This window comes from Zeus faber (assembly GCF_960531495.2).
Source record: "Zeus faber genome assembly, chromosome: 11".
Classification (NCBI taxonomy): domain Eukaryota; kingdom Metazoa; phylum Chordata; class Actinopteri; order Zeiformes; family Zeidae; genus Zeus; species Zeus faber.
The window spans coordinates 7,488,026-7,512,320 of record NC_137205.1 but is presented as its reverse complement, the minus strand read 5'-3'; the positions used below and the strand labels follow the sequence as shown (position 1 = coordinate 7,512,320).

General features: G+C 42.6%; 1 protein-coding gene across 1 annotated transcript in view; it reads left to right on the top strand.

The window, feature by feature from the left end:
* The first annotated feature begins 94 nt into the window (after positions 1-94).
* The window catches only part of LOC307236632 (apoptosis regulator BAX-like), a 24,368-nt gene continuing 167 nt past the window's right edge, over positions 95-24,295 (top strand). Inside the window, exons 1-6 of the mRNA XM_080009105.1 lie at positions 95-249; positions 13,504-13,534; positions 14,473-14,628; positions 17,504-17,645; positions 18,221-18,325; positions 22,328-24,295. The exon at positions 22,328-24,295 is cut by the window's right edge and continues 167 nt beyond it. Of these exons, the coding sequence (XP_079865231.1) occupies positions 222-249; positions 13,504-13,534; positions 14,473-14,628; positions 17,504-17,645; positions 18,221-18,325; positions 22,328-22,471 (606 nt within the window). The 5' untranslated portion in view covers positions 95-221 and the 3' untranslated portion in view covers positions 22,472-24,295. The remainder of the gene's footprint in view (positions 250-13,503; positions 13,535-14,472; positions 14,629-17,503; positions 17,646-18,220; positions 18,326-22,327) is intronic.

Sequence of the window (24,295 nt, the reverse complement as noted above, 5' to 3'; positions counted from 1 at the left end):
CCCGGACGTGTTTTAACGCAAGGACCAAAACCGGGTTTAAACCCGCGCCCTTTTTGCTCGGAAGTTGAGAAGTTTGTTTCGATATGAACGTCACCATATTGACCCGGGAGAGCGAGTTGAGGCGGAGTGTAACCGCTGGCTCTTCAAACTGACTAACTATTAATTGGCGACGAAGAGGGGGAAGACATTCTTCGGTTCAACCTTAACTGACTTGTCAGAAGATGGCGTGTGAAGAAAACGGAATGTCGGGTAAGTTTTTGTTTTACGCCGTCGGCCTTCCTGGGAAAGCAGTTGTTATGGTAGGTATGGTTTTTCTTTTCTTTGTTTTGTTTTTTTTTTTGTATCGCGTGTGAGACATGTAGTGACATGTTCATGGTTCCTCACTCGTTGTTCTCCCCCCGGGGCAAGGCTTTTCCACCCTCTGTGCCCCACGGTCGAGTTTTTAGGTCCCCCTCCCTTTTTTATTCTTTCGGAGGCAGTACCCACTCATTAATTCACGACAGTTGACAGTTAGACCCATAAGTAACGTGTCGCGCCTAAATAAGGAAAGAAAAGTTCATTAAGGTCTACAGACAAGCGAACGAGAAGAACATCCTGGAAATGAAACGCCGAAACGACATGGAATAAAATACAAAATAAGAGTACTCTCGCCAAACAAGAAACTCTCTATCATTCTTAAAATCTTCAAGTATCATTAGAAACAATTCTTACTGTACTTCAAAGACATTATTGGTCAAAGTGCAGATCTCTCACGTCATGTGAATTGGCGTGTGCCGGGAGGGGCCTCCAAATTGTTAGATTGTGTAGAAATGATATACATTTCAAACCCGCTAAACTACTTTTTTAAAATATGTTGTGGTGGGTTTGGGTTTCCATTGACAGGAAGAAGCGATCAAACTGCTTTCACAAATAACTTATCTCACTTCAGCACAACAGCACAGGAAGGGAAAATGGGAGGGAGGTCTTTTCTCTAACTAGTCATCTCAGTTGTGGTGCTATAACAATTATAACTAATGCACAATAAAACTAAAATGTGTAACTATTATAATGTAGCACAATCCAATATAAATTAATTACTAAATAACAAAGAACCACTATAAAACATAACCAAAACAGAACTAGAATTCATGCCTGCTGTGAAATTCCAGGCAGAACTCCGTTCCCTAGTGTATCTGATTAAGGAAAATTACGAGCCATTATCTATTTTTGAATTCATTGTTTCATTAAAGGTATAATATGTAACTTTTCTGAATAATGTCTAAAAGTGACTACCTATGTTATACACCGATTAGGGGTGCGACGGGTCCCAAAACTCACGGTTCGGATCCTATCGCGGTTTTGAGTCACGGAACGGATAATTTTTCGGATCAGCAAAAAAAAAGAAAGGGAGACAAATAGAACTTTACTTTCCATTTATCCTGTAAAACATTTAAAGTAAGGAATGTTTTCCCAAGGTCTTAAATGTAAAAAATACAAAATGTTTAAATAAAATCCTAAAATATTCAATACTCAATAGTTAAATTAAATTGCAACATGAGACAAGCATGATACCTTCTTCCTTTAAACTTGGTAGTGAATTTAATTACAATAAGAAACCAGTATCATTTCCAATTTCTCACGTTTTATAACAAACTAAATTTCATGAAGATCGGTTCATAATTAAGCGAGTGATTGTAGAGTTTTGTGGACGTGCAGACGCATAGTGGCAACATACAGTATCTCATTCTTGACATGTTGTAAAGTAGCAGCGACATAGCCCAAGGTACCGTAAACCAATCATTGCACTTCAGAGTAAAACACAGCACGCCTCGGTCTTGTCTTTCTTGTTTCCACTGCAACTCTGCATCGAGATTTATGGAATTAATTCTTTAAAAAGTAACACTGGCAGTGAAACTGTATTTCACTATGATAGTTACATTTTACAATTGATCCGCAATTCACATGCGAGCCGAACCCTGGGGCAGCGATCTGTACAGATCAACTACCTGCCGTAACACCACTAATACCAATCAGCCACAACATTAAAACCACTGACAGATGAAGTGAAAAACATTGCTCATCTCCTTCCAATGGCATCTGTCAAGGAGTGGGATATATTAGGCAGCAAGTGAACAGTCAGTTCCTGAAGTTGATGTGTTGGAAGAGGAAAGTTAGAAAAGTGGTCCAAGGAAGGACAATCGGTGAACTGGTGACAGTCATGGGAGCCCATGGGCTCATTGATGCGCGTGGGGAGTGAAGTCTAGTCCGTCTGGTCTCATTCTACAGAAGAACTACTGTAGCACACATTGCTGAAAAAGTTAATGCTTGCTATGATAGAAAGGTGTCAGACCACACAGTGCATCACGTATGGGTATGGGGCTATGTAACCGCACAACAAGAACCTGTATCCAGGCAGCCCTGTGCGACAACAGGAGTCCACCCCCTCACTGAAGGACACCACACGGGGAACCACATCATGTCCAGGTCGCAGGACCAAACAGAACGTCTAACCATCCCTGGCACAACAGGCCACCCCCTCCCACGGCACTCAGAAGGACACGCAGTGGCGCATCGACCACAGGGCCAAGACGCAAACTGCTCCCGACCCGAGCCCAAACCACAACCACGCCTCAAACCAACACAAGGACGCCAACTGCAGGCACCTTTCAGGGGCGCCCACCACCACCGGAGACCAGCCAGCTCAACCCAAGGACAAAAGCAATGCCACCACCCAGGACCCCTCCACGGCCAGAGCACTAAGCACCACAGACCGTCCCCACAGCCACCGGGCACCAACCCAATCGTGGAGTCCCGGTGAGAACCGAGGGATGCCCCAAAACGCCATAACATTGCCCCAACTTAGGAAGACTCAAGTATTAATGGATGGAGTTATGGCAGTGATAGAAATTGCCTTTATATCATTAAATGAATCAACCTTGTTTTTGGATACTGCCAATAATTTTTCCATTGAGATGTATTCTATTAATTAATCTCACCACATCCCAATGGTAACATTATCTCTGTTTTTCCAATTAAGTAATATTATTTTCTTGGCAATTGTTAAGGCGATCAAAATGGGTTGGTGGTATTTGAGTGGTGGGTCAACTGAGGAGAGGTCACTGAGAAGACATACAGATGGGGAGACTGGAATGCTGTGACCCAGAAGGATTGATTGCTTCTTGGTGATGTTGGTCCAGAATGTCTGGATAGGTGGGCAGAGCCAGATGGCATGAAAGTACAGCTACTCCTGACTTAAGGACCTACCTGTTTAACGACCGTTCAGACTTACGACCAGCTTGCCGACCAGTCAGTGTTGTACGCTGCTTACAATACTGCAGCGTATTGTACGCAGCGCAGCACAGCATCTCAGCGTCAAGCATCTCATCGCGCATCATCCTGTCTCAGTCTCGTTCCCACAGTCAGTCAGTATTCACTACAATAGCATTCGCAATCTGAAATGCCGGTATAGGGCCGAGTCCACGCCTATTGACCAATTCGCTTGACGACCTGGTCGTCGGAATGGAACTCGTTCGTTAAGTGAGGAGTACTTGTAGTCATCGCTGATATTAAGGGAACAATGAGAACAAACGTCTTTATCCAAAAAAAACATTTTTGCATTTTGAATTGCAAGTCATAGAAAAGGTGTTGCTGCAAATAAGCTTCCACAGGTTGATATCGGTGGAAACAGCAAGTTCTGGTTCCCATTCCATGGTAGGTAAAGATAAGTGTCATCTGTTTTTAATAAAAGTTTGTTTATTCTGGAAAAGGGATTTTATTTTAAATTTCTGATATGAGTAAGATGTTCAATCATCGGAGGTGGTTGTAGGATGTTGTTCGTCAATTTGATTTTAACTTTTAGAGACTGCTGTAGTTGAAGGAACAACTTGCTGCCAGAAGGGGTTCTATAAAGATGGCGAATTGTAAAGGGAATAGCGAACATCCTTGTCTTGTGCCCCGTTGGACAGTGAAATGCTGTGAAGTGAAACCATTGGTGATGACAGAGGCAGATGGTCAGTTGTACAGAATTGTGATCCATTGAATGAGTGACTCTCCAAAGCCAAATTTGTTGAGGGTGGAAAAGAGTTATGTCCAAATAACTCTGTCAAATGCTTTTTCAGCATCTAAAGAAGCAATAACAGTATTGAAGTTGTTCCTTTGAGATATGCTGATCAGACTGAACCGCGCATATTGCTGGATGAGTGTCTGCCTTTAACAAAGCCTGTTTGGTCTGGGTGAAATATAAATGGAATTACTTTTTCATTTCTATTGTTTAGTGTTTGACTAATCTTTATATCACAGTTAATTAGGCTCATGGGTCTGTAACTGGAGACGAGGGTTTGGATCCTTATTGGGTTTTAGCCAAACCAAAATGAGAGTAGTATTCATGTGCGGAGGCATGGTGGAGGTTGACTTAATCTCTGTAACCATTCTGATGAATAATGAGGATATAAGTGGCCAGAAGTGTTTATAGAATTCCAATAGTTAGCCATCTGATCCGGGTGATTTATTGTTGGGCATTGAGAAGAGAGCTTTCCTGTAGAGTAAGTGGTTGATCGAATGTGGTCGCCTGTTCTGTGGATAGTTTAGGGAGGTTGATATCATCAATGAATGAGTTAATGTTTGATATTTGATTCATTATCTGAGTGATATAGCTTATTTGATTCATTATCTGAGTGATATAGCTTATTGCAAAAGTATCAGGCAGTCTCCATGCGAGAGACAAGCACTGTCATGTCTGTCAGATTTAAGAATGTTAAAATTACACTTTGTTCTATGATTATAAAATGTATCTGTTTAGGTGCTTATTCTCCCCCACCCCCTGTTTCACTTTATTTATATATTTATTTATTTTGTGTGTGTGTGTGTGTGTGTGTGTGTGTGTGTGTGTGTGTGTGTGTGTGTGTGTGTGTGTGTGTGTGTGTGTGTGTGTGTGTGTGTGTGTGTGTGTGTGTGTGTGTGTGTGTGTGTGTGTGTGTGTGTGTACTTTTTTTTTTTTTTTTTTTTTTTTAATGGCTACAACCCTATTACCAAGTTCAGGGAATCTCCAACGCATTTTTTCAGAAACACTCGCAACAAGGTACAGAAATGGGGCAGTGGCATCATTTAAGAGGTTGTCTTGATGGCATCGGTGGATATAGGTATACATAGGGCTGATACCATATTGGTGAGTTGGAACGTAAGGGGGTTGAATCATCTGGTTAAACGGAGCAAAGTATTTTCTCAATTAAGCAAATGAAAGACTGATGTTGTGTATTTACAGGAAACGCATTAAAGAAGGACAAACCAAAACTCTGCAGGGGAGTATTAATGCAAGTTTTCCACTCTGACTTTAATAGCAAAAGTAGGAGGGTGGCTATTCTCTTGATGTGAGATGTGCCGTTTGAAGAGTCAAAAATCATAAAGGACAAGAATGGTCGCTATATAATCATTCAAGGGAAGTTGTTTAATAGGCCGGGAGTACTTGCAAATGTGTATGTACCCAACTAGGCTAATGTTGATTTTTTTCACTCATCTTTTTTCACTTTTACCAGACCTGGATTAACATGATTTGATATTAGGAGGGGATTTAAACTGTGTCCTGGATCAGTTGTTAGATTGTGGACAATTGCATAAACTTTTGCCGTATGCGGATGATCGTCTCCTTTTCCTTTCCGATCCATATACTACTTTACTGATTGCTCTAGACATTATCACCAAGTTCGGGCAGGTGTCAGGATATAAGTTAAATTTAACTGAGTATTATATTCCTCATAAATGATAAAGCACATCAAATGTCGCTTCAGTACTTAGCTTTTTCTGGTAGTAAGTATAGCTTTACTTACTTGGGTGTTTGTGTCACTTGCAAGTACAGTGGTCTGTTTGCCAATAACTTTAAAATAGCGTTTAGTAAAGCCGAAGAGGATATGGAGAGATGATCGGCCCTCCCCATGTCACTCGCTGGTACGTTAAATTCTGTAAAAATGACCATCATGTCCAGAATTTTATTCCTGTTTCAAGAAATCCCAGTCTTTATTCCTAAATCATTTTTTAAGGAATAAAATGCACATCTGCTTTTATTTAGAATAAAAATGTACCTTGAATAAGGAAAGAATATTTGGAAAGACAAAAGGGAGATGGTGGTCTGCCTTTACTCAATTATTTGTATTACTATTCACTGTATTACATCACTGATGATGTGTACAGGTGCATCGGAAGATGTATTCAAGAACTATCTACTCTGGCGAAACTAGTGACAACCAGGAATAGACTGGCACGACTGGAGAGACAGCTGGCAGCGTGGAAAGACAGCACCCGGGGCGGGGGAGGGTCGGCAGCCCAAACCGCTTCCTCTGAGAGGAGGAAACCCATCATCAAGCTAGAGATCGACTCATGGAAAAATACCCCCAGGGTAGCCCGGGGGGGGGGGGGTGAGAACCCCAATCTGACGAACCCCAATCTGACGAACCAAACAGCAACGATAAATCGCAACAGAGAAACGACTACGACTGTGACTTGCAGATGCGGGAAAATCTGCAAAAACAGCCATGGCCTCAAGATCCACCAGGCCAGGATCAAGTGTTTGGAGGGAGATGACGTACCACAGCGCACAGATACCACATCTGGTGAGACGCAGGAGGAGCCGGGTCAGGAAGCACCCCATAGAGCCCAGAGCCTCCATGTGGCACAACCAGCTCTCCCAAGTGTCTCCCTGGGGAAGGTTCGAATCAATTGGCCACAGGCCTGCAAGACGACAATTTGGGAGCAGTTTGACGAGGATGTCGACAAGGTGCTTGAAGCGTCTGTAAAGGGGGATGTAGATGGGAGGCTGCAAGCAATGACGACCATCATCATCAGTATTGCCCGTGAGAGGTTCGGTGCAGAGGAGAAGAGACCTGCCCAGTCCCCTGACACCCTGCTGTGGTTAGATCTAGCCAATGCGTATGGCGCCATTCCCAACAAACTGGTCAAGACCACCATGACCAAACACTATGTGCCACACCATGTTGCAGACCTGATCCTGGATTATTACGACCAGTTCAGGATGAGAGTCTCAGCAGGAGCATTAGACACATTAGAGTGGCAAAAGCTGGAGGTTGGGATAATCACAGGCTGTACCATCTCGGTAACCTTGTTTGCCCTTGCAATGAACATGCTTGTCAAGTCAGCTGAGCCAGAGTGCCGGGGCCCCCGGACCCAATCAGGAATCCACCAGCCACCAATCAGGGCCTTCATGGATGACCTGACGGTCACCACGGAGTCTGTGCCAGGAAGCAGATGGATCCTGCAAGGGCTGGAAAAGCTTATCCGGTGGGCGTGTATGAGCTTTAAACCAGCCAAGTCCAGATCACTAGTGATGAAGAAGGGCATGGTCACCGACAGGTTCCGATTTAACATCAAAGGGAAGCAAATACCAACCATCTCTGAGAAGCCGGTGAAGAGCTTGGGCAAGGTGTTCGTCAGCAGCCTCAAGGACCCCTCATCTGTTAAGTCCACCTGCCAGGAACTGGAGAGCTGGCTAAGATCAGTCGAGAAATCCAGGCTTCCAGGCAAATTCAAAGCATGGATATATCAGCATGGTATTCTGCCAAGGATACTATGTCCACTACTTGTCTACGAGATCCCCATGTCCACCGTGGAGACCTTGGAGAGGAAGGTCAGCAGCTGTCTCAGGAGATGGTTGGGTTGCCTAGAAGCCTCAGCAACCTCGTCCTCTACGGGAACAACACAAAACTCTTGTTGCCCCTGAAGTCTCTGGAAGAAGAATTCAAGGTTACAGACTCGAGAGGTGCTGATGTACAGAGACTCTAGAGACCCAAACGTGGCTAAGGCTGGAGTGATGGTGAAGACCGGAAGGCCGGATTTACTTCTGGTCTCTGAGGCCACCAAGACCATCGTTATCATGGAGCTGACAGTGTCATGGGAGGACCGCTTGGGGGAAGCTCATGAAAGGAAGCAGACCAAATATGAACATCTGGTCATCAACTGTCGAGAGCAGGGCTGGAAGGCGAGGTGCATGCCCATTGAAGTAGGCTGCAGAGGATTTGTGGGTCACTCACTCCACAGAGCCCTCAGTGTACTGGGCATCACAGGAGGAGCAAGGAGCAGAGCCATCAAGAACATCACCGAAGCAGCCGAGAAAGCCTCGAGATGACTCTGGATCCGGAGAGAAGGTTCATGGGGACAAGAGAATGCTACCTGAACACACACCGCAGTCCGATCAAACGTGGTGGGGTCGCCTGGGAGAGGGTGTATGATGTTGAGAGACCCGAAACACCCGAGGACACCAGGGTACATCACTGAAGATGTGTTCAGGTGCATCGGAAGATGTATTAAAGAACTTCAAGAGGTTTATTGATTCATTATTTCATTCATGTATTGTGTATACATTTATGTATTATGTTCATTATTGGGCGGCCAACATTCACAAGTTATGTTATTACTTCTCCTATTTTGGCAAATGTCAATTTTGTCCCCTCTCCCAACAGACTCTTTTCAATCATGGCACAGGAGATGGATCAAGTGTGTGAAGGACCTTTTTAAGGAATACTTTATTTATTTTGAACAGTTAAGGAAGGATTTTAATATTCCCCTGTCAGATTTCTTTAGATACCTACAGGTATGTAGTTACACACATTTCTCTCTTAGAACTCCATAGAGCACCTGGATAGATGAGTGTCTAAGCATGGATCCAGTTGGTAGGGGTCTGGTGTCTGTATTATATGGCAATATTCAGAGGGTCGCCTCCCCATCACTTACTCGCTTAACATGCAGTGGGAGGAGGAGTTGGCAATTACCATATCAGATATCATTTGGCAGGCTGCAATCACCTTGGTTCACTCATCATCAATATGCATTGGACGTGGGTTGTTGCAGTTTAAGGTTCTGCATAGGCTACATTTATCTGCAAGTAAGCTGTCCAAACTCTACCCTGGTTTAGACCCAACCTGCATCAGGTGCATTCGAGACCTAGATAGCCTCAGTCACATGTTTTGGTTATGTCCCAAACTGACCCCATTTTGGACAGGTATATTTAATACCTTGTCATTTATGTGTAATATGGTTATTGATCCTGATCCACTGACTGCATTGTTCAGTGTAGTCCCGCAGGGAACACAGATCACAACCTATCAGGCTGAGGCTATAGCATTCTCCACGTTACTTGCTAGACGTCTGATTCTCCTTAGTTGGAAGAAAGTTATGCCACCATCTCACATGCGCTGCGTCGAGAAGGTAATGTCCTTTCTCAAGCTTGAACAGCTTAAATACACTGCCCTAGGCCCAACCGAGAAGTATTATAATGTCTGGCAACCATTTCTGACCTATTTTTTTTTTTTTTTTTGATTGAGTCCCCCTTCATTAATACAAGGTAGCCAACCCCACACATTATTTTTTTTTTTTCTCAATTTTGATTTTCCGTTAGCATTTTTGTTCTGTTTCAAACAAATCTATTAATTTGGTGCCAGTTTCTTGTACCAAAGTGATATCTCCCTGACGGTTCATAATGCTGGGCAGTAATTTGTTTGTATGTTTCTATGTTTGTCTTATTTTGGTGTATTCAGTGCTACTGCGAGTGTACAGTATATGTGAAAAATCAATCAATCCAAAAATCTAAAAAAAAAAATATTTATAAATTTAAAAATTTATATTATAAAAGTCTCTGTAATAAGTGGTTTTTTTTTTCCCCTATCGCGTTTCAATTGATTGGCAAGAAATGTACCTGATTTGTCATTGAATTAAAAATTATTCACTCTTGTTTGTTGCATGAGGAATTGTCTTTTGGTGGATGATATTTTCAAGTTGGGAATTAATTGTCCCGGTCTCCTTTTGGATTTTCTCAGTGGATGAGTGTGGGCTTGTTGGGAGTGCAAGTCTTTTAATCGTTGTTGTAGTTTATTGTTGCATTCTTGTCCTTTCTTTTTCTTGTGAGTGGAGAATGAAATAATACTAACTCTCAGAACTGCCTTTGCTGTTTCCCAGAGTAAAGATGGTGATATTTCCGGAGAGTCATTCAATTCAATGAAGGAAGTCCATTCTCTGGAAAATAAGTGGTTCAATTCTTTATCCGTCAAAAGTGAGGCGTTAAACCGCCACCTGCCAGCAGGGTTCCAGTTGGTTTCATTTATGAGGTTGAAACTAATTTGCCCCTGATCAGAGATTACAATAGGGTGGATTTCAGGATGAGTGATTTTGGACATTGCGGAGTTACTGTCAAAAAAAGTAAATTCTAGAGAATATTTTGTGGGGTGGTGAATAACATTTGTAGTCTATCATGTGGATTATTTGATTGGCAACAATGGCAACAATCGCCAAGAGTAAGATCACTCATATTGTTTTGTAATATCAGTATAATGTCTGTATAATGTACGTTTAGGTTTGTGTGCCCAAGCCTCTCATGTTCCAACTAATGGATGGCATTGGATGTTAGTTAATTGCTGGAAAAAAAATCCTCTTCGGATCAGTTTGGACGATTCACACAAGTCACCCAAATTGACCTGAAAAATATGACATTCGCCAAAAGCGAACTGTTTGCATCTCTAATAACCTCCTCTGCTGCAGTTCGCTGGTGCCTATGCTTGTGTGAGTAAACGCACTAATGCATGTGCAGCGTTCTGTTTCTTAAATATCACAAATGCACCAAATGTATTCATTTTGGGGTTACTATAACGGGTTACTATATATGGCTTGCTGCTCAATTGTTAGCTAAAGCACCGAATTACTGGTCAACAAGCCTAAAGTAATTGATGAGTGAACACTATTTACACTGCGTGAAACAGCCAGATATGTAATGCATCCAACAACCTAAATGATATATAAATATATACACCCATCAGCCACAACATTAAAACCACTAATATTGTGTTGGTCCCCATCGTGCCGCCAAAACAGCTCTGACCTGTCAAGGCATGGACTCCACAAGACCTCTGAAGGTGTCCTGTGGGGTCTGACATCAAGACGTTAGCAGCAGATCCTATAAATCTTGTAAGTTGCGAGGTGGGGCCCCCATGGACCGGGCTTGTTTTTTCAGCACATTCCACAGATGTTTGATTGTATTGCAATCTGGGGAATTTGGAGACCAAGTCAATACATTGAACTCTTTGTCATGTTCCGCAAACCATTCCTAAACAATTTTTTCAGTGTGCAAGGGCGCATTATTTTTCTGAAAGAGGCCACTGCCATCAGGCAATACTGTTGCCATGAAGGGGTATACTTGGTCTGCAACAATGTTTAGGTAAGTGGAACACGTCAAAGTAACATCCACATGAATGCCAGGACCCAACGTTTCCCAGCAGAATATTGCCAAAGCATCACACTGCCTCTGCGTGCCTTCTTTCAATAGTGCATTCTGATGCCTCTACCCCTGGTAAACGACGCACACACACCCGCCATCCAAAAATGTGATTCATCAGACCAAGCCACCTTATTCCATTGATCCATGGCCCAGTTCTTACGGTCATGTGCCCATTGTAGGTGCATTCGGCGGTGGACAGGGGTCAGCATGGGCACTGACTGGTCTGTAGCTATGCAGCCCCTTACACAGAAAGCTGCGATACACTGTATGTTCTGACACCTTTCTATCATAGCCGGCAATAACTTTTTCGGTAATTTGTGCTAGAGTACCTCTTCTGTGGGATTGGACCAGACAGGTTAACCTTGGCTCCCCACGTGTATCCATGAGCCTTTGGCACCCATTACCCTGTCGCCGGTTCACCAGATGTCCTTCTTTGGACCACTTTTGGTAGGTACTAACCACTGTATACCGGCAACACCCCACAAGACCTGCCGTTTTGGAAATGCTCTGATCCAGTCGCCTAGCCATCACAATTTGGCCCATGTTAAAGTGGCTCAGATCCTTACACTTGCCCATTTATCTTGCTTCCAACACATCAACCTCAAGAACTGACTGTTTACTTGCTGCCTAATATATCCCACTCCTTGACAGGTGCCATTGGAACGAGATGATCAATGTTATTGACTTCACCTGTCAGTGCAGTCCTGTCAGTGAAGTTTCACATTCTCACCTAAGCTCCTTGCGCCATCTTCTGTAATTCTGCATCAACACCGGCCCAGCAGCCATGATAAATATCATAACATTTTGGTCATGGTCTCTTCTGTGACCCAACATGCCTCTGAACCAAATTTGAAGTTCAATTTTTTTTTTGTTTTTTTTTTTTTACGTCATCAAGCTCCATCTTTTGTTATTATTTAGATAGAGAGATCCCTAGCGACCGTATTTACATATTGGGCATTTAATGTCAGTGTAAAGCAAAGTAGTTCTGAGTACTGTTGCCGTGGTTACTGGTGTTGGACGGTGTTCGGGGATACACCGATTACATTACTTGCCCACCGCCCCCACAGTTGATGTTTTGTTTTTTGTAGTAGAGATGAAACCTATTTAGTTAATTTAAGTGTATCAGGGCTTACGTTCATCAATTACTTACTTTTTTTTTTTTTTGTAAAATTCTAAGTGTGTTATACTTGGTCAGTTGCTACAAAACTGAACGTGAAAGGGGCTGCTTTGTGCTCGCACAGTCTGTGAAGTCACATTTCACTTATCACGGGAGGAGAGAAAGAAGGCTCTAGAAGATCTTAGATCAGGTTTAGATTTATTATTGTTTTATTTATTTTTACTAATTTTTATTTTTCATCAAAGAATTTTGATTTTACAATCAAAAATGTCCGGTCTTACCGGTAACACAGGTGTTTATTTATAGAGTTTATTAACAGGTGGGGAAAATTCCTCACCTTGGTATCTCTAGTTGTGAGGCTGTCACGTCTCAGAAAAACGTGTTATTAACCACCACATCAAATTTGAATGATTAAAAAAAAAATCGGCAAGTATAAAAAATTTGGTTTTAAAATCGTGAAAAAACGATAAAACAAAAACAGTATTCTGTGCTCCGAAATGCTGGGGGTCTGTCCGCTAAAGGCGCTGAAACCAAGCCCAATCGTCAGAGAGGTGCAGCCCCTCAAGTGCAGTCCAGGATGAAGTGACTGAGCGGGCAGTTAAAAATGGAGAGGGGGACCATGCAAGGGGGGGGTTAATGCGTTGCCGTGCATGACGCAGCACGGGAAGCACAGGGCTTTTTTTTCCCCACTCAATAAGGAAATTTAGTAAATTAAATACTTCTTCAAGAGAAAAGATCACTCTGATCTCCGCGGCACTGCTCTGATTGCGGTGGGTGGAACTTCTGCTCTAGCCCAATGATGGTAATGCGTTCTAGGCTTAATATACTGTTAGGGGAGGGGCCATGCTACAGTGAAAGTATGGCTCTAGTCATCAAGCCACCACTGAACACAAAAATGGTGAAAATCAATTTAATGTCCAACTCCAGTCTAATTTACTCCACTAACAATTGAGTACAACAGTTATTTTCACATGTTTTCAGCAATGATTTTCTAAAATGTATCTAATGTGTTTTTAGAAACAAATCACTGAATTTACTTTGCACAGACTTTAAGTAGCCAGTGTGGATCTTTCAGGGTTCACAGGTCGAAGATTTGGCTGATCTAATACATTTTTTTTCATTTATGCTCTCTTCGCAGATGAAAGAATAGGGGAGGCTTTGATCGGAGAGTAAGTAACTTCCAAATTATATTGTGATCCTAAAACTTTGGGTCCACCTTGAATGGATGGGTCTAGACATGATTTCATGACATTAGTTCTGTCACAAGGTTTCGGTTCCATTCTGACTACGACCACACCTAGTCTTTTTCCCGTAAATGTAGTTGCTTATAAACTTTTACCTCTTTGGTGCAATATAGTTCTGGAATATATCCGTTATCAGGGAGTAACCTGTGATATTCCCTCTGGTTTTGTTATTCAAATTGTAATGTAATAAAACATTTTCCAGAATAGAATTTACGACATAGATTATGCCAGGGGAATTAAAATTTAATCCAGCATTGGTTGGAAATACACACTTATAACATGAGATAATAATAGATATATATAGACATGTATATACAGTATAATAGATGAAACTAAGATGATATTATATTTTAATTAATAAAACATTGAAAATATCTCTTTTTGTGAACTCCTTGAGAATGGAAAAAATCCTGCATAAAAAAGTACTTCAAGGTCTTAGAATTGCCTTTTGTAATGCCAGAATGAACCAAATACACACTCAACATACTGTGTCATCCTGGTACTTTTCACATACTATTTGAGCTTACTATGGTTTCTGACATACTAAACACATTGACATACTAATTTGGCATCCTGGTATGCGTATGAGTATGAGCAGTAATTGATGGATCCTAGCTCTACTGTGTTTTCCAAAGGACATCAGTGTTTATTAGCTGATCTGGAATATTATGGCATCAGCCAAACCTGACACCTCTGTGTTAATTTCAGTTAGAAAGTCCACCATGGACGACAGAGCTTTAGATCAAGACAACTCCCCATTGAAAGGCATAGAAGGCCAGTGTTTTTGGCCAGAAACGTAATGGATTTTACGAGACTATTCTTAAATCAAAAGTTGTAACCAACGCCTCCCCGTTGTTCCTTAGGGTGTTCCGAGAGGAGCTGGGAGATGAGCAAGCCTCATTGATTTTGCCTGTCAATACTGACCTGAAGAGCAAGCAGGAGGAGAAGATTGTAACGCAGCTGGGCCAGATGATCCGCATCATCGGCGACAGGGTCAAAGATGACAAGGAGTTTCAAGAGTGAGTTATTTTTTTTTTTTTTTATAATAAATTATGAAGCGTAACTCCATAGCCATTACAGGTGTAATGGTTCTCAGTATTCACAGTTCCATACAATTACACATTTTTGACACTGCAGGGGAATGTGTATGGGCAGAATGTATCACTAGAAACTGAGTTTGAATAATTTTTATTTAAATTGCTCAATTTGAATCACATTAGAATTTGTTGTTTAACTTGAATAATTGCATTTAAAAACTGAATCTGAATAGCATAATTTGAAATTAAATTCATTAGTTTGGAACTGAATTCCAATGAACTTGAAACTAAATGTAATATTATGAAATTGAATTAATTTCCTTTGAACCTGAAGAAGCGCACTGAACAACAGTATTGTTAGGTTGGAATGTTATCATTCACAATGGCTTATGGGATGAGTAGTTCCTTCACTCTTAAAAGAATAATGTCCACAGTCTTGTACCTTTTTTTCTGTTTTCCAATTTTTTTTATCGCTCCAAATCAAATGTTTTATGGTCACGATTCATCTTGTAGTTGATTGGCTTGGTTCTGCCTCAAAACTCTTTATATAAGGTTTTTCTGAAACGTGAATGGGGAAATTCGCTTCTGTAAACGGAGCCATTCTAAAAGTGCGTAAATCTGCACTCACTCGCTCATTTGCTCTTCCTCAATCCCCCGGATATGAGAGACACACTGAACTGAAATTGAATTGCAAGAACTGAATTTGAATTGTGAGAACTAGATGAATTTTTCCCTGAGGATCAAATACAGTTTCAGAGCGAGCACATTTTAGTCAATCTTTATTTACATTCTCCAGAATACAATTGAGGGTAGCCCTCATTTTCAATTATGCTGAGATTACATAAGGAGGTAATAAGTAAAAAAAAAAATTTGAAATACAGACAAAACACAGATATCAATTAACACAGTTACAAATTGAGGCAGGGAGGTTTGTGATCATGGTTTGAAATTGTATTCAAGTTAGTAGAGAATCGATTTTTAGTGTGTGTTGAAAATCATTCCAAGAAGCTGGGGCATTAAAACAAGAGGCTGACTTTCCAAGTTCAGACTGCTAGGGGGACCTTAAGCATTAGCCAGTCATTTGATCTAGTTTGATAGGGTCCATAGTTCCAATCCAGCACCATTATCATATAAGGTGGTTATGGCCAGTAATGGCCTTAAAGATAAACAGTTAACAGTGCTTATTACGCCTCTCTGTAGAGAAAACCAACCCATTTTATCATAGATGAAACAATGGAGAGTATCATATCTATCTCCGGTAATAAATCTGAGGGCAGAATGATAGACCATGTCTAGAGGTTTACAAGTGGAAGGAGCAGCATTTCTATTAATTACATCTCCATGATCCAATACTGAAAAGAAAACTTCTCTAACGATCCTTTTCCTACTAATCATAGGGTTGGTTCCGTTTCCAATTTTTTTTGGGCAGTTTGCTGGCAAGATTGTCCACATGTTATTTAAAAGTAGAATTCTCATCAAGCCAGATACCAAGATATTTATATTCAGCAACTCTCTCAATGCTAAAACATTTTACAGTGGATTATAATCATTATTATAATCAATATTTCTGGCACTCATAAACAGCAGGAATTTAAGATAGAAAATAACTTAACGAAGAGCATCAAAGAGAAATTGCAGGTTTTCCATGCCCAGTTGTACATCAGCAATACAGTGCACATTAGTGCCATCAGCCTAAAGATGGACTTGACAACCACTCAATGAAAAGACAATATCATTAATATAAATGGTGGAGAAGGCAGGACCCAAAACTGAACCTTGCGTAACGTAACACCCTTTGTTACCAGCAAAAACTCAGACTGGGCACTTCTTGACTTCACACACTGACTCGTCTCAAACAAATTATTCTGAAACCAATCACAAGCCTTTCTATCCAAACCAATACTACATAATCTTTGTGCAGAGGATGTTCAACTGTTTCAAATGCTTTTGACAGATCAACTAAAGTAATAGCCGAGATAGTGCTGTGTTTAGCTCTAAAACCAGGTTGGTGCAGACTTAATACTGACTGAGTTGAAAGAAAAGACTTGCGTTGGTTGTTTTCTTAAGATTCCAGGATTTTTGCTAAGCAGGTTAGTTTGGAGATAGGATGGTAAGTACATCACCTCTGGGTGGTGTCATGGCGCGTGGCGACCTGCGCGAGATTGCGCCACTAGGTTATGCACTTCCGAGAATTTGTTAACTTGGCATGCAATGGGGATTTTATGATCAAATACACAGGCAGACCCCCCAATGTTGTCTCCCTGTTATGCGTAATGCGTAACGCGCAATGAGGATTTTTAATTTTTTTATTTTTATTTTATTTTTTTGTGGAGTTGGCCCCACGGCCCAGACACACAGGCAGACCTCCAACGTTTCGCCCATCCGGGATTTTGCGATCAGACGAGTGCGTCTGGGCTCCTTATTGATCGCACACTGCGATCGAGTGCATTGAGGCACCGCTGCCTTTTTTTCATCATGCTGTCCCCCGGGCAATTGCCCTTATTTACTTTGCCACATTGATAATTGAGATGAGACACCGCAAAACAACGGCAAATAGCACCCAGCTGAAAAACATTATGGCCATGTTTGTTTTTTGTGACTCTGAGACGGCGCCGTTAGCGGCCGCAATTGACGCGCATTCATGGTGCTATAAATGGCCACAATGCATTCTTTGTGAATTCACCCCATTGTTCATCACCTAAATCTTCTGCAGTTGCTTCCCCTTCTTGTTGTAGTGCTAGCTTTCCCCACCTGCAGATGCAGCCAACACCACTCCATAGTGATTACCACAGACATCTAATATCATAGAAGTATAATCTTTTTATCTCTATATCTCTTCTCCCTCCCTCTGTCACAGCGCCATAGATGGGATGGCCAAGGGGCCGGGCACCTTGCGGGACAAGTTTTTGCAGCTCGTGGCCAAAGTGTTTGAGCACGGCCAGATCACCTGGGAAAGGATTGCCGTGCTGTTTTACGTCGCGGGCAAGATGGCCGTCAGGGTAGGCATCACATCAGTCACTTCAACTTCCAACATTTCTTCTCACTGTCCCATAAGGGGGTCAACGGGTGTCCTTCAAGAGGTCCCAGGGCGTCCACAGCAAAATGATTACTAGTTAAACATCACTGTTATTTCATTTACAAGACGTGAGCACCATTAGTGTATAATAATGACTGTTTTGATATAAATTTCACTGTTATCTCCCTGACTTTAACCTAGACAGGTGTGGAAGTATGAAATCTTCTCAGATTGGATTTCAGAGACAAAAAAAACGTATCCAAGAGGGCAGTGTGCAAAAGCATCAAAATTTGCTGGTCCTTGATACGCAAAAGGCTGAGATTCACCGCACAAGATGAGGCAACAATTTGAGCCCCGTTAAAGATGTTAGATACACTTGTACATGGAAACAGTGAAATGCAGATTCCCTTCTAAGTGTTCATAATGACCGTCCCAACTTTTTCATCTCACCGGTAGTTGTTCTGGGGATTAAATCCAATGGCATTGTTGTAAAGCTACCTAAAAGTTGACACGATGCGTGTGTGTGTGTGTGTGTGTGTGTGTGTGTGTGTGTGTCAGATGATGGGGGCCAGTCTCCCCCAGTCGGTGAAGGACATCCTAAGTTGGACGGTGGATTTCTTCAAGACCAAACTGCTCGGCTGGATCCATGACCACGGGGGATGGGTGCGTTGAGAGAGATGATAAATCACTCGTGTGCCATATGAAAGAATTAACAACCATGACGATGATGGGGAGATTTCGGCGATATCGATAAATGTCAGGAATGTCGTTTGGTAAAAATAACAGATTACAGCGGTACTCTGTCTTAATTTTAAGTTTATGACTCAATTCTGCTGTGTGTGTGTGTGTGTGTGTGTGTGTGTGTGTGTGTGTGTGTGTGTGTGTGTGTGTGTGTGTGTGTGTGTGTGTGTGTGTGTGTGTGTGTGTGTGTGTGTGTGTGTGTGTGTGTGTGTGTGTGTGTGCACAGTCATTATTACCCTCCTAATATCTACAGTATATACTGTAGGTTTTTAATCCTAATAGTCTTTTTGTCTCTGCATCTGTTTTAGCATATATCTATCTGTCCTATCATAGCTGTCTTTCTGCCTATCCTGTCTTATCTGTATCCATTTTTTTATCTATATTTTTTTTCAGTTTTTTTATTTTTTCTACATTCTTTATCTACCTTTCTATCAACATTATTTTTCTATCTTTATCTATTTCGTTATCAGTATTTTTAGACCTACGTTCCTATCGATATGTATATGGATTTGTTTTCATCTATTTGGCCTTGAGTGTTTATCTACACCGGCTATCTACTCACCGGCCACTTTATTAGGTACACCTTGCTAGTACCGGGTTGGACCCTCTTTTGTCTTCAGAACTGCCTTAATTCTTCGTGGCATAGATTCAACAAGGTGCTGGAAACATTCCTCAGGGATTTTGGTCCATATTGACATGATAGTTCACGCAGTTGCTGCAGATTTGTCGGCTGCACATCCATGATGCTAATCTCCTGTTCCACCACATTCCAAAGGTGCTCTATTGGATTAAGATCTGGTGACGTGGAGGCCATTGGAGTACAGTGAACTCATTGTCATGTTCAAGAAACCAGTTTGAGATGATTTGAGCTTTGTGACATGGTGCCTTATCCTGCTGGAAGTAGTCATCAGAAGATGGGTACACTGTGGTCATAAAGGGATGAATGTGGTCAGCAACAATACTCGGGTATGCTGTGGCATTTAAACCATGCTCAATTGGTACTAAGGGGCCCAAAGTGTGCCAAGAAAATATCCCCCAAACCATTACACCACCACCACCAGCCTGAATCTTTGATACAAGGCAGGATGGATCATGCTTTCATGTTGTTTACGCCAAATTCTGACCGTACCATCTGAATATCGCAGCTGAAATCAAGACTCATCAGACCAGGCAACGTTTTTCCAGTCTTCTATTGTCCATTTTTGGTGAGCCTGTGCGAATTGTAGCCTCAGTTTCATGTTCTGAGCTGACAGGAAGTGGCACCCGGTGTGGTCTTCTGCTGCTGTAGCCCATCTGCTTCAAGGTACAACGTATTTTTCTTTCTTCTTTTCGTGTATCATCCTCAGATGTCCAACTCAATGTCTTGCAGCCACGCCCTCATCTCTGGTCCCACTTGGAAGAGGCCGATCTCTGATGGTGGTTTGAACAGAGGACAGGTGGTGGTTATGTGTTCGGCCGTCTGCTCTGGCTTGCCACATTCACATGCTGCACTGTCTGCCAAGCCCCATTTCTTCAAAGATGACTTGAAGCAGCCGACTCCGGTTCGCAGGCAGTTCAGCAGGGTCTATTGCCGGCGTGGTAGATGTTCTCCTTCAAGTTCAAGAGATTATTTGTCACATACATACACATACGGTCCAACACCATTTCTCGGGTCCTGAATGCCTACGTGCATATGTGATGGCCCAGCCGACTCCCACTCCTGCTTCCAGGATGCCACCAGCGATGCACTAGTCGACAAGTCCTTCAGGATGGAGCGGAGCATCTGTTGTGCCACCTTGTTGTAGGGGTGGCGGGACTTGAGTGTGTGGGGGCACTGATTTAACGGTTGTGTCAAGCAGGATATGCCAGCTGTGTGTCTGGGCTTTCCTGGCAAGGTTGATGGTAGCAGCCTCTCGTCGAAGTCTGACCGGGGCAATTCCTGAAAGGACTGGCAGGTAGGACACAGAGGTGGGCTTCAGGCAGCAGTTTCTGTCCGGAGACAGTTGTTGATCACGGTGTCGACCTTTTTGACATGTGGGCTCCTACACCAGGCTCGGGCACAGTGTTCAGCTGCAGAGAAGACCAGGGCTTGTGTAGAAATCCGGAGTGTCTTGGCCGAGGCCCCCCATCTTGTACCAGCAAGACGTCGGCTAAGTGAGGCCCTTGATGTCAGCTTGGCCCTCACATCTTCTAGGTGTTGCTTGAAGGTTAGTGTCCTATCCAGGCGTACGCTGAGGTACTTGGGGCTTGCTGGAACTCCAGAAGCTTGTTATCCCCAAACACATCCAGTTCCTTCTTTGCTTCCCTGTTGTTAAGGTGAAATGCTGCCGACACCGTCTTCCCAGTACTGAGCTGCAGGCGCCACCTGTGGAGGTAGGCAGCCAAGATGCTCATGTCCTGGTTGAGGCCCTCTTCCTCGCTTTTCATGTAGGTTGACGCAGCATGATGGCCAGGTCATCTGTGTAACCATATTTCCTAGATGTTGTTTCTGGAAGGTCTTGGATGTAGATGTTGAAAAGCATCGGTGAGAGGACAGAATCCTGAGGAACCCTGTTTCTCTGTCTTCTGAGCCTACTTCTCTGGCGATTGGTGGGCTGTAGGATGAAGCTGTGGTTTTGACTCCATCTCCATGATGAAGTTCACCATATCCCTATCTGGGATTGTCCTCATAGCTTCAGATGGAGTCCGCGGTGCCAGACGATGTCAGATGCGGCTGTCAGGTCCAGTAGCACCAGCCCTGCTTTCTCATTAGCCTGAAAGCTGTCTTCAATGTCTTGCATGAGCAGTGTTACCTGGTCCACCATTCACCTGCCCTGGCAGGAACCAGCCTGGTCCCTGCGAAGTTGTGGGTCCACCATTGGCTCAATGCGGCTGCTGATCACCCTCTCAAGAATCTTATATGGGACACAGAGCAGCGAGATGGGTCTGTGGGACTTGGGGTCTTCTGAGGGTTTGTTTGGCTTTAGCAGGGTTATGACTGAATCACGACGCCAGGTCGTGGGGAGCTTGGATCTCCGGAAGCAGGACAATCACCGGGTGTCATGACATTTCACTGCATATGTGTACGACCGTATGTGTATGTATGTGACAAATAATCTCTTGAACTTGAACTCGAAGAGGAAGGCGCAGAGCCAAGCAGATGTTGTCGCACTCTGGTGGATCACGAATTCCGGATTAGTTTTGGCCAGATTGCGTATGACCTCCAATTTGGCGGTAGTGAGGCCCTTGACATTGAGTTGAAGCACTGGAATTCCTTGGCACTCGATGGTTGGAATGGCCGCCCGCCCTGACATGAACTTGCGTCCCCCCCGGCCTTTTGCACCTTGGTCTTCCAGCTGGGTGATTGGGTGGCGACATTCGTTTCACAAGCTGGTCTTGCACCATATCTTGTTTCTTGCAGGGGAGGCCACGTGGAGGTTGTCGTCTTCTCCCCCCCTCGACGTGTTGTGCGTTCAGAGATGGTATTCTGCATACCTTGGTTGTAACAAGTGGTTATTTGAGTTACTGTTGCCTTTCTATCGTCTCGAACCAGTCTGCCAATTCTCCTCTGACATCAACAAGGCATTTTCGTCCACACAACTGCCGCTCACTGGATATTTTCTCTTTTTCTGACCATTCTCTGTAAAACTGTAGGTCAGCAGGTTTCTGAAATACTCAGACCAGCCTGTGTGGCACCAACAACCATGCCACGTTCAAAGTCACATAAATCCCCTTTCTTCCCCATTCTGATGCTCGGTTTGAACACCAGCAAGTCATCCTCACCATGTCTACATACCTAAATGCAATGAGATGCTGCCATGTGACTGGCTGATTATCTATTTGTGTTAACAAGCGATTGAACAGGTGTACCTAATAAAGTGGCCGGTGAGTATACCTGTATATCAGTCTGTCTGTATCTTTCTATCTTTATCCATCCAGCTTTACTTTGTTTGTCCATCTGAACAGATCAACAGTTTCTCTGAGTTAGCCAGTGTGCCGCTGCGAGGTGTGTCCTGCATGAGCTCGAACACCACCCGCCTCGCCCTCATCTTCATCGCCGGACTGGCTTTGGGCAGCATCATCACCTGGAAGCTGGCCAAGAGGACCTGACGGACACACACGCACACAGACATATTTGATGGAAGACCGTTTAAATTTTTTCCAATGTCCCATCCGTTCCTCTCGTGGAAAAAAAGCACATTTTGGAGACGGAAGGGAAAATAAGTTTAAATGTACAGATGCGGACTTAAAAGCCGGCTTAAACTATTCATTAATATGGATTTTCTTTTTTATATACAGGTCCTCCTCACTTAACGACCTCCCTGTTTAACGATCGTTCAGACTTCAGACCAGCTCTCTGGCCAGTCTGTATTGTACAAATTGTACAATACCACGGCGTCTCAGCGTCAAGCATCTCATTGCGCATCACCGTTCTCAGTCTCGTTCCCGCAGTCTGTCAGTATTCACTACTCTAGCGTTCTCCCTTACTGTGAAATAACACGGGTCCTCGCTTATCGACCAATTCGCTTAACAACCTGGTCCTAGGAATGGAACTCGGTCATTAAGTGAGGAGTACCTGTATATATAATTCTAACAAATTGACAGGGATGCACCAGGATGTTTAGGGCCTGTACCAGTTGCCAAAATGTATTTCGTTATTTCTCTGTTCTCTAGGAACTCAGATCTCCACCCATCCCATGACCAATTCAAATTTGGAATTGTTTTAATATCAAATGTATCGAAGAGCTTATTGGATTAAACTGTACATTATTGTGTTCCTGAATCCAGAGTTATTGTTTTGTTCCTACGGTTTATTTTGACAATTTAATTGTCAGGACCTATGTATGACTCTCTTCGCACGAAGCACTAAACTCATGCTCATTGGTGAAATTACAAATTAATATAATAGATAAAAGCATTCTCAACTTCACCATATTGACTTGTCTCAACTGACCAATTGCTTTTCTGCGGAGTTTCGGGGCTCAGCCTTAAACGAGACGCGATTACATCCAACAGTCGGATCATCCTCCTAGTGGCAGTGGGGTGAACTCCACTTTAAAACATGTCTGGGTGAGCTTGCTTTTGCACTTGTTTGTTCTTGGTGTTTGTCAGATTCGGTGTGAAGTCGGCTTTTGAGATGGGGTGAGGAGCTCAGAGCTCCATTTAAATCTTAGTTTGATACTTAGTTCCAAGAGCCCCTCTTGTAAGCACCTTTTCAAAGAAACTGATTACCATTTACCTAGATACAGTGTATCAGCAAATAATGGTGGTAAAAATGCCATTGTGGGGGTTATATTCGTATTTTTACTTTATTTTCAAAAATTCCTTTTTTTTAACTCCTAGTACTTTTAATGTTTTTTTTTATAAATCTTTTTTTGTTTGGATTTATTCTGCAGGCAAGACGATTCAATGAAAGAAAATGAAAAGGGTGAATTGTTTTCTTTTACTAAGCAATACTTTTTTTTTTAAACAATTTCCCTACAAACCTCTACACACAAACAGATGTACTGTCCGTCTTTAATATCTATGCATACCAACTATAGCACTTGAAGGTTTCTTAGGGTTTAAGGTTACAAACCGTACCAACTCTGCACAGTTTGATAGTAGCAATTTATTTTATTGAAGTTATTTTTTGTATTTTTTTTTCTTTCATTTAATCATTTAGTACAGCCACTTAAAATATTTCTGGGTCATGTCATGCAAACTAAGGACTACATTTGCTGCATTTTTATTTATATTTTTGAGGGATTATGAAGTTATCTAGTTTGCTCAAAGTATTTGGTGGCAGAGAAATAAATGACTCAAGAATCTGATAAAGGAAAGGTGTTTTGAACGTTAAATATCATATAATGATCAAATAAACATCTTATTTCCCCTGCTTGTTTTTCGTAGGTGTCGTAGACTTGTCAACACCATAACCAGCCTCTTATTGAT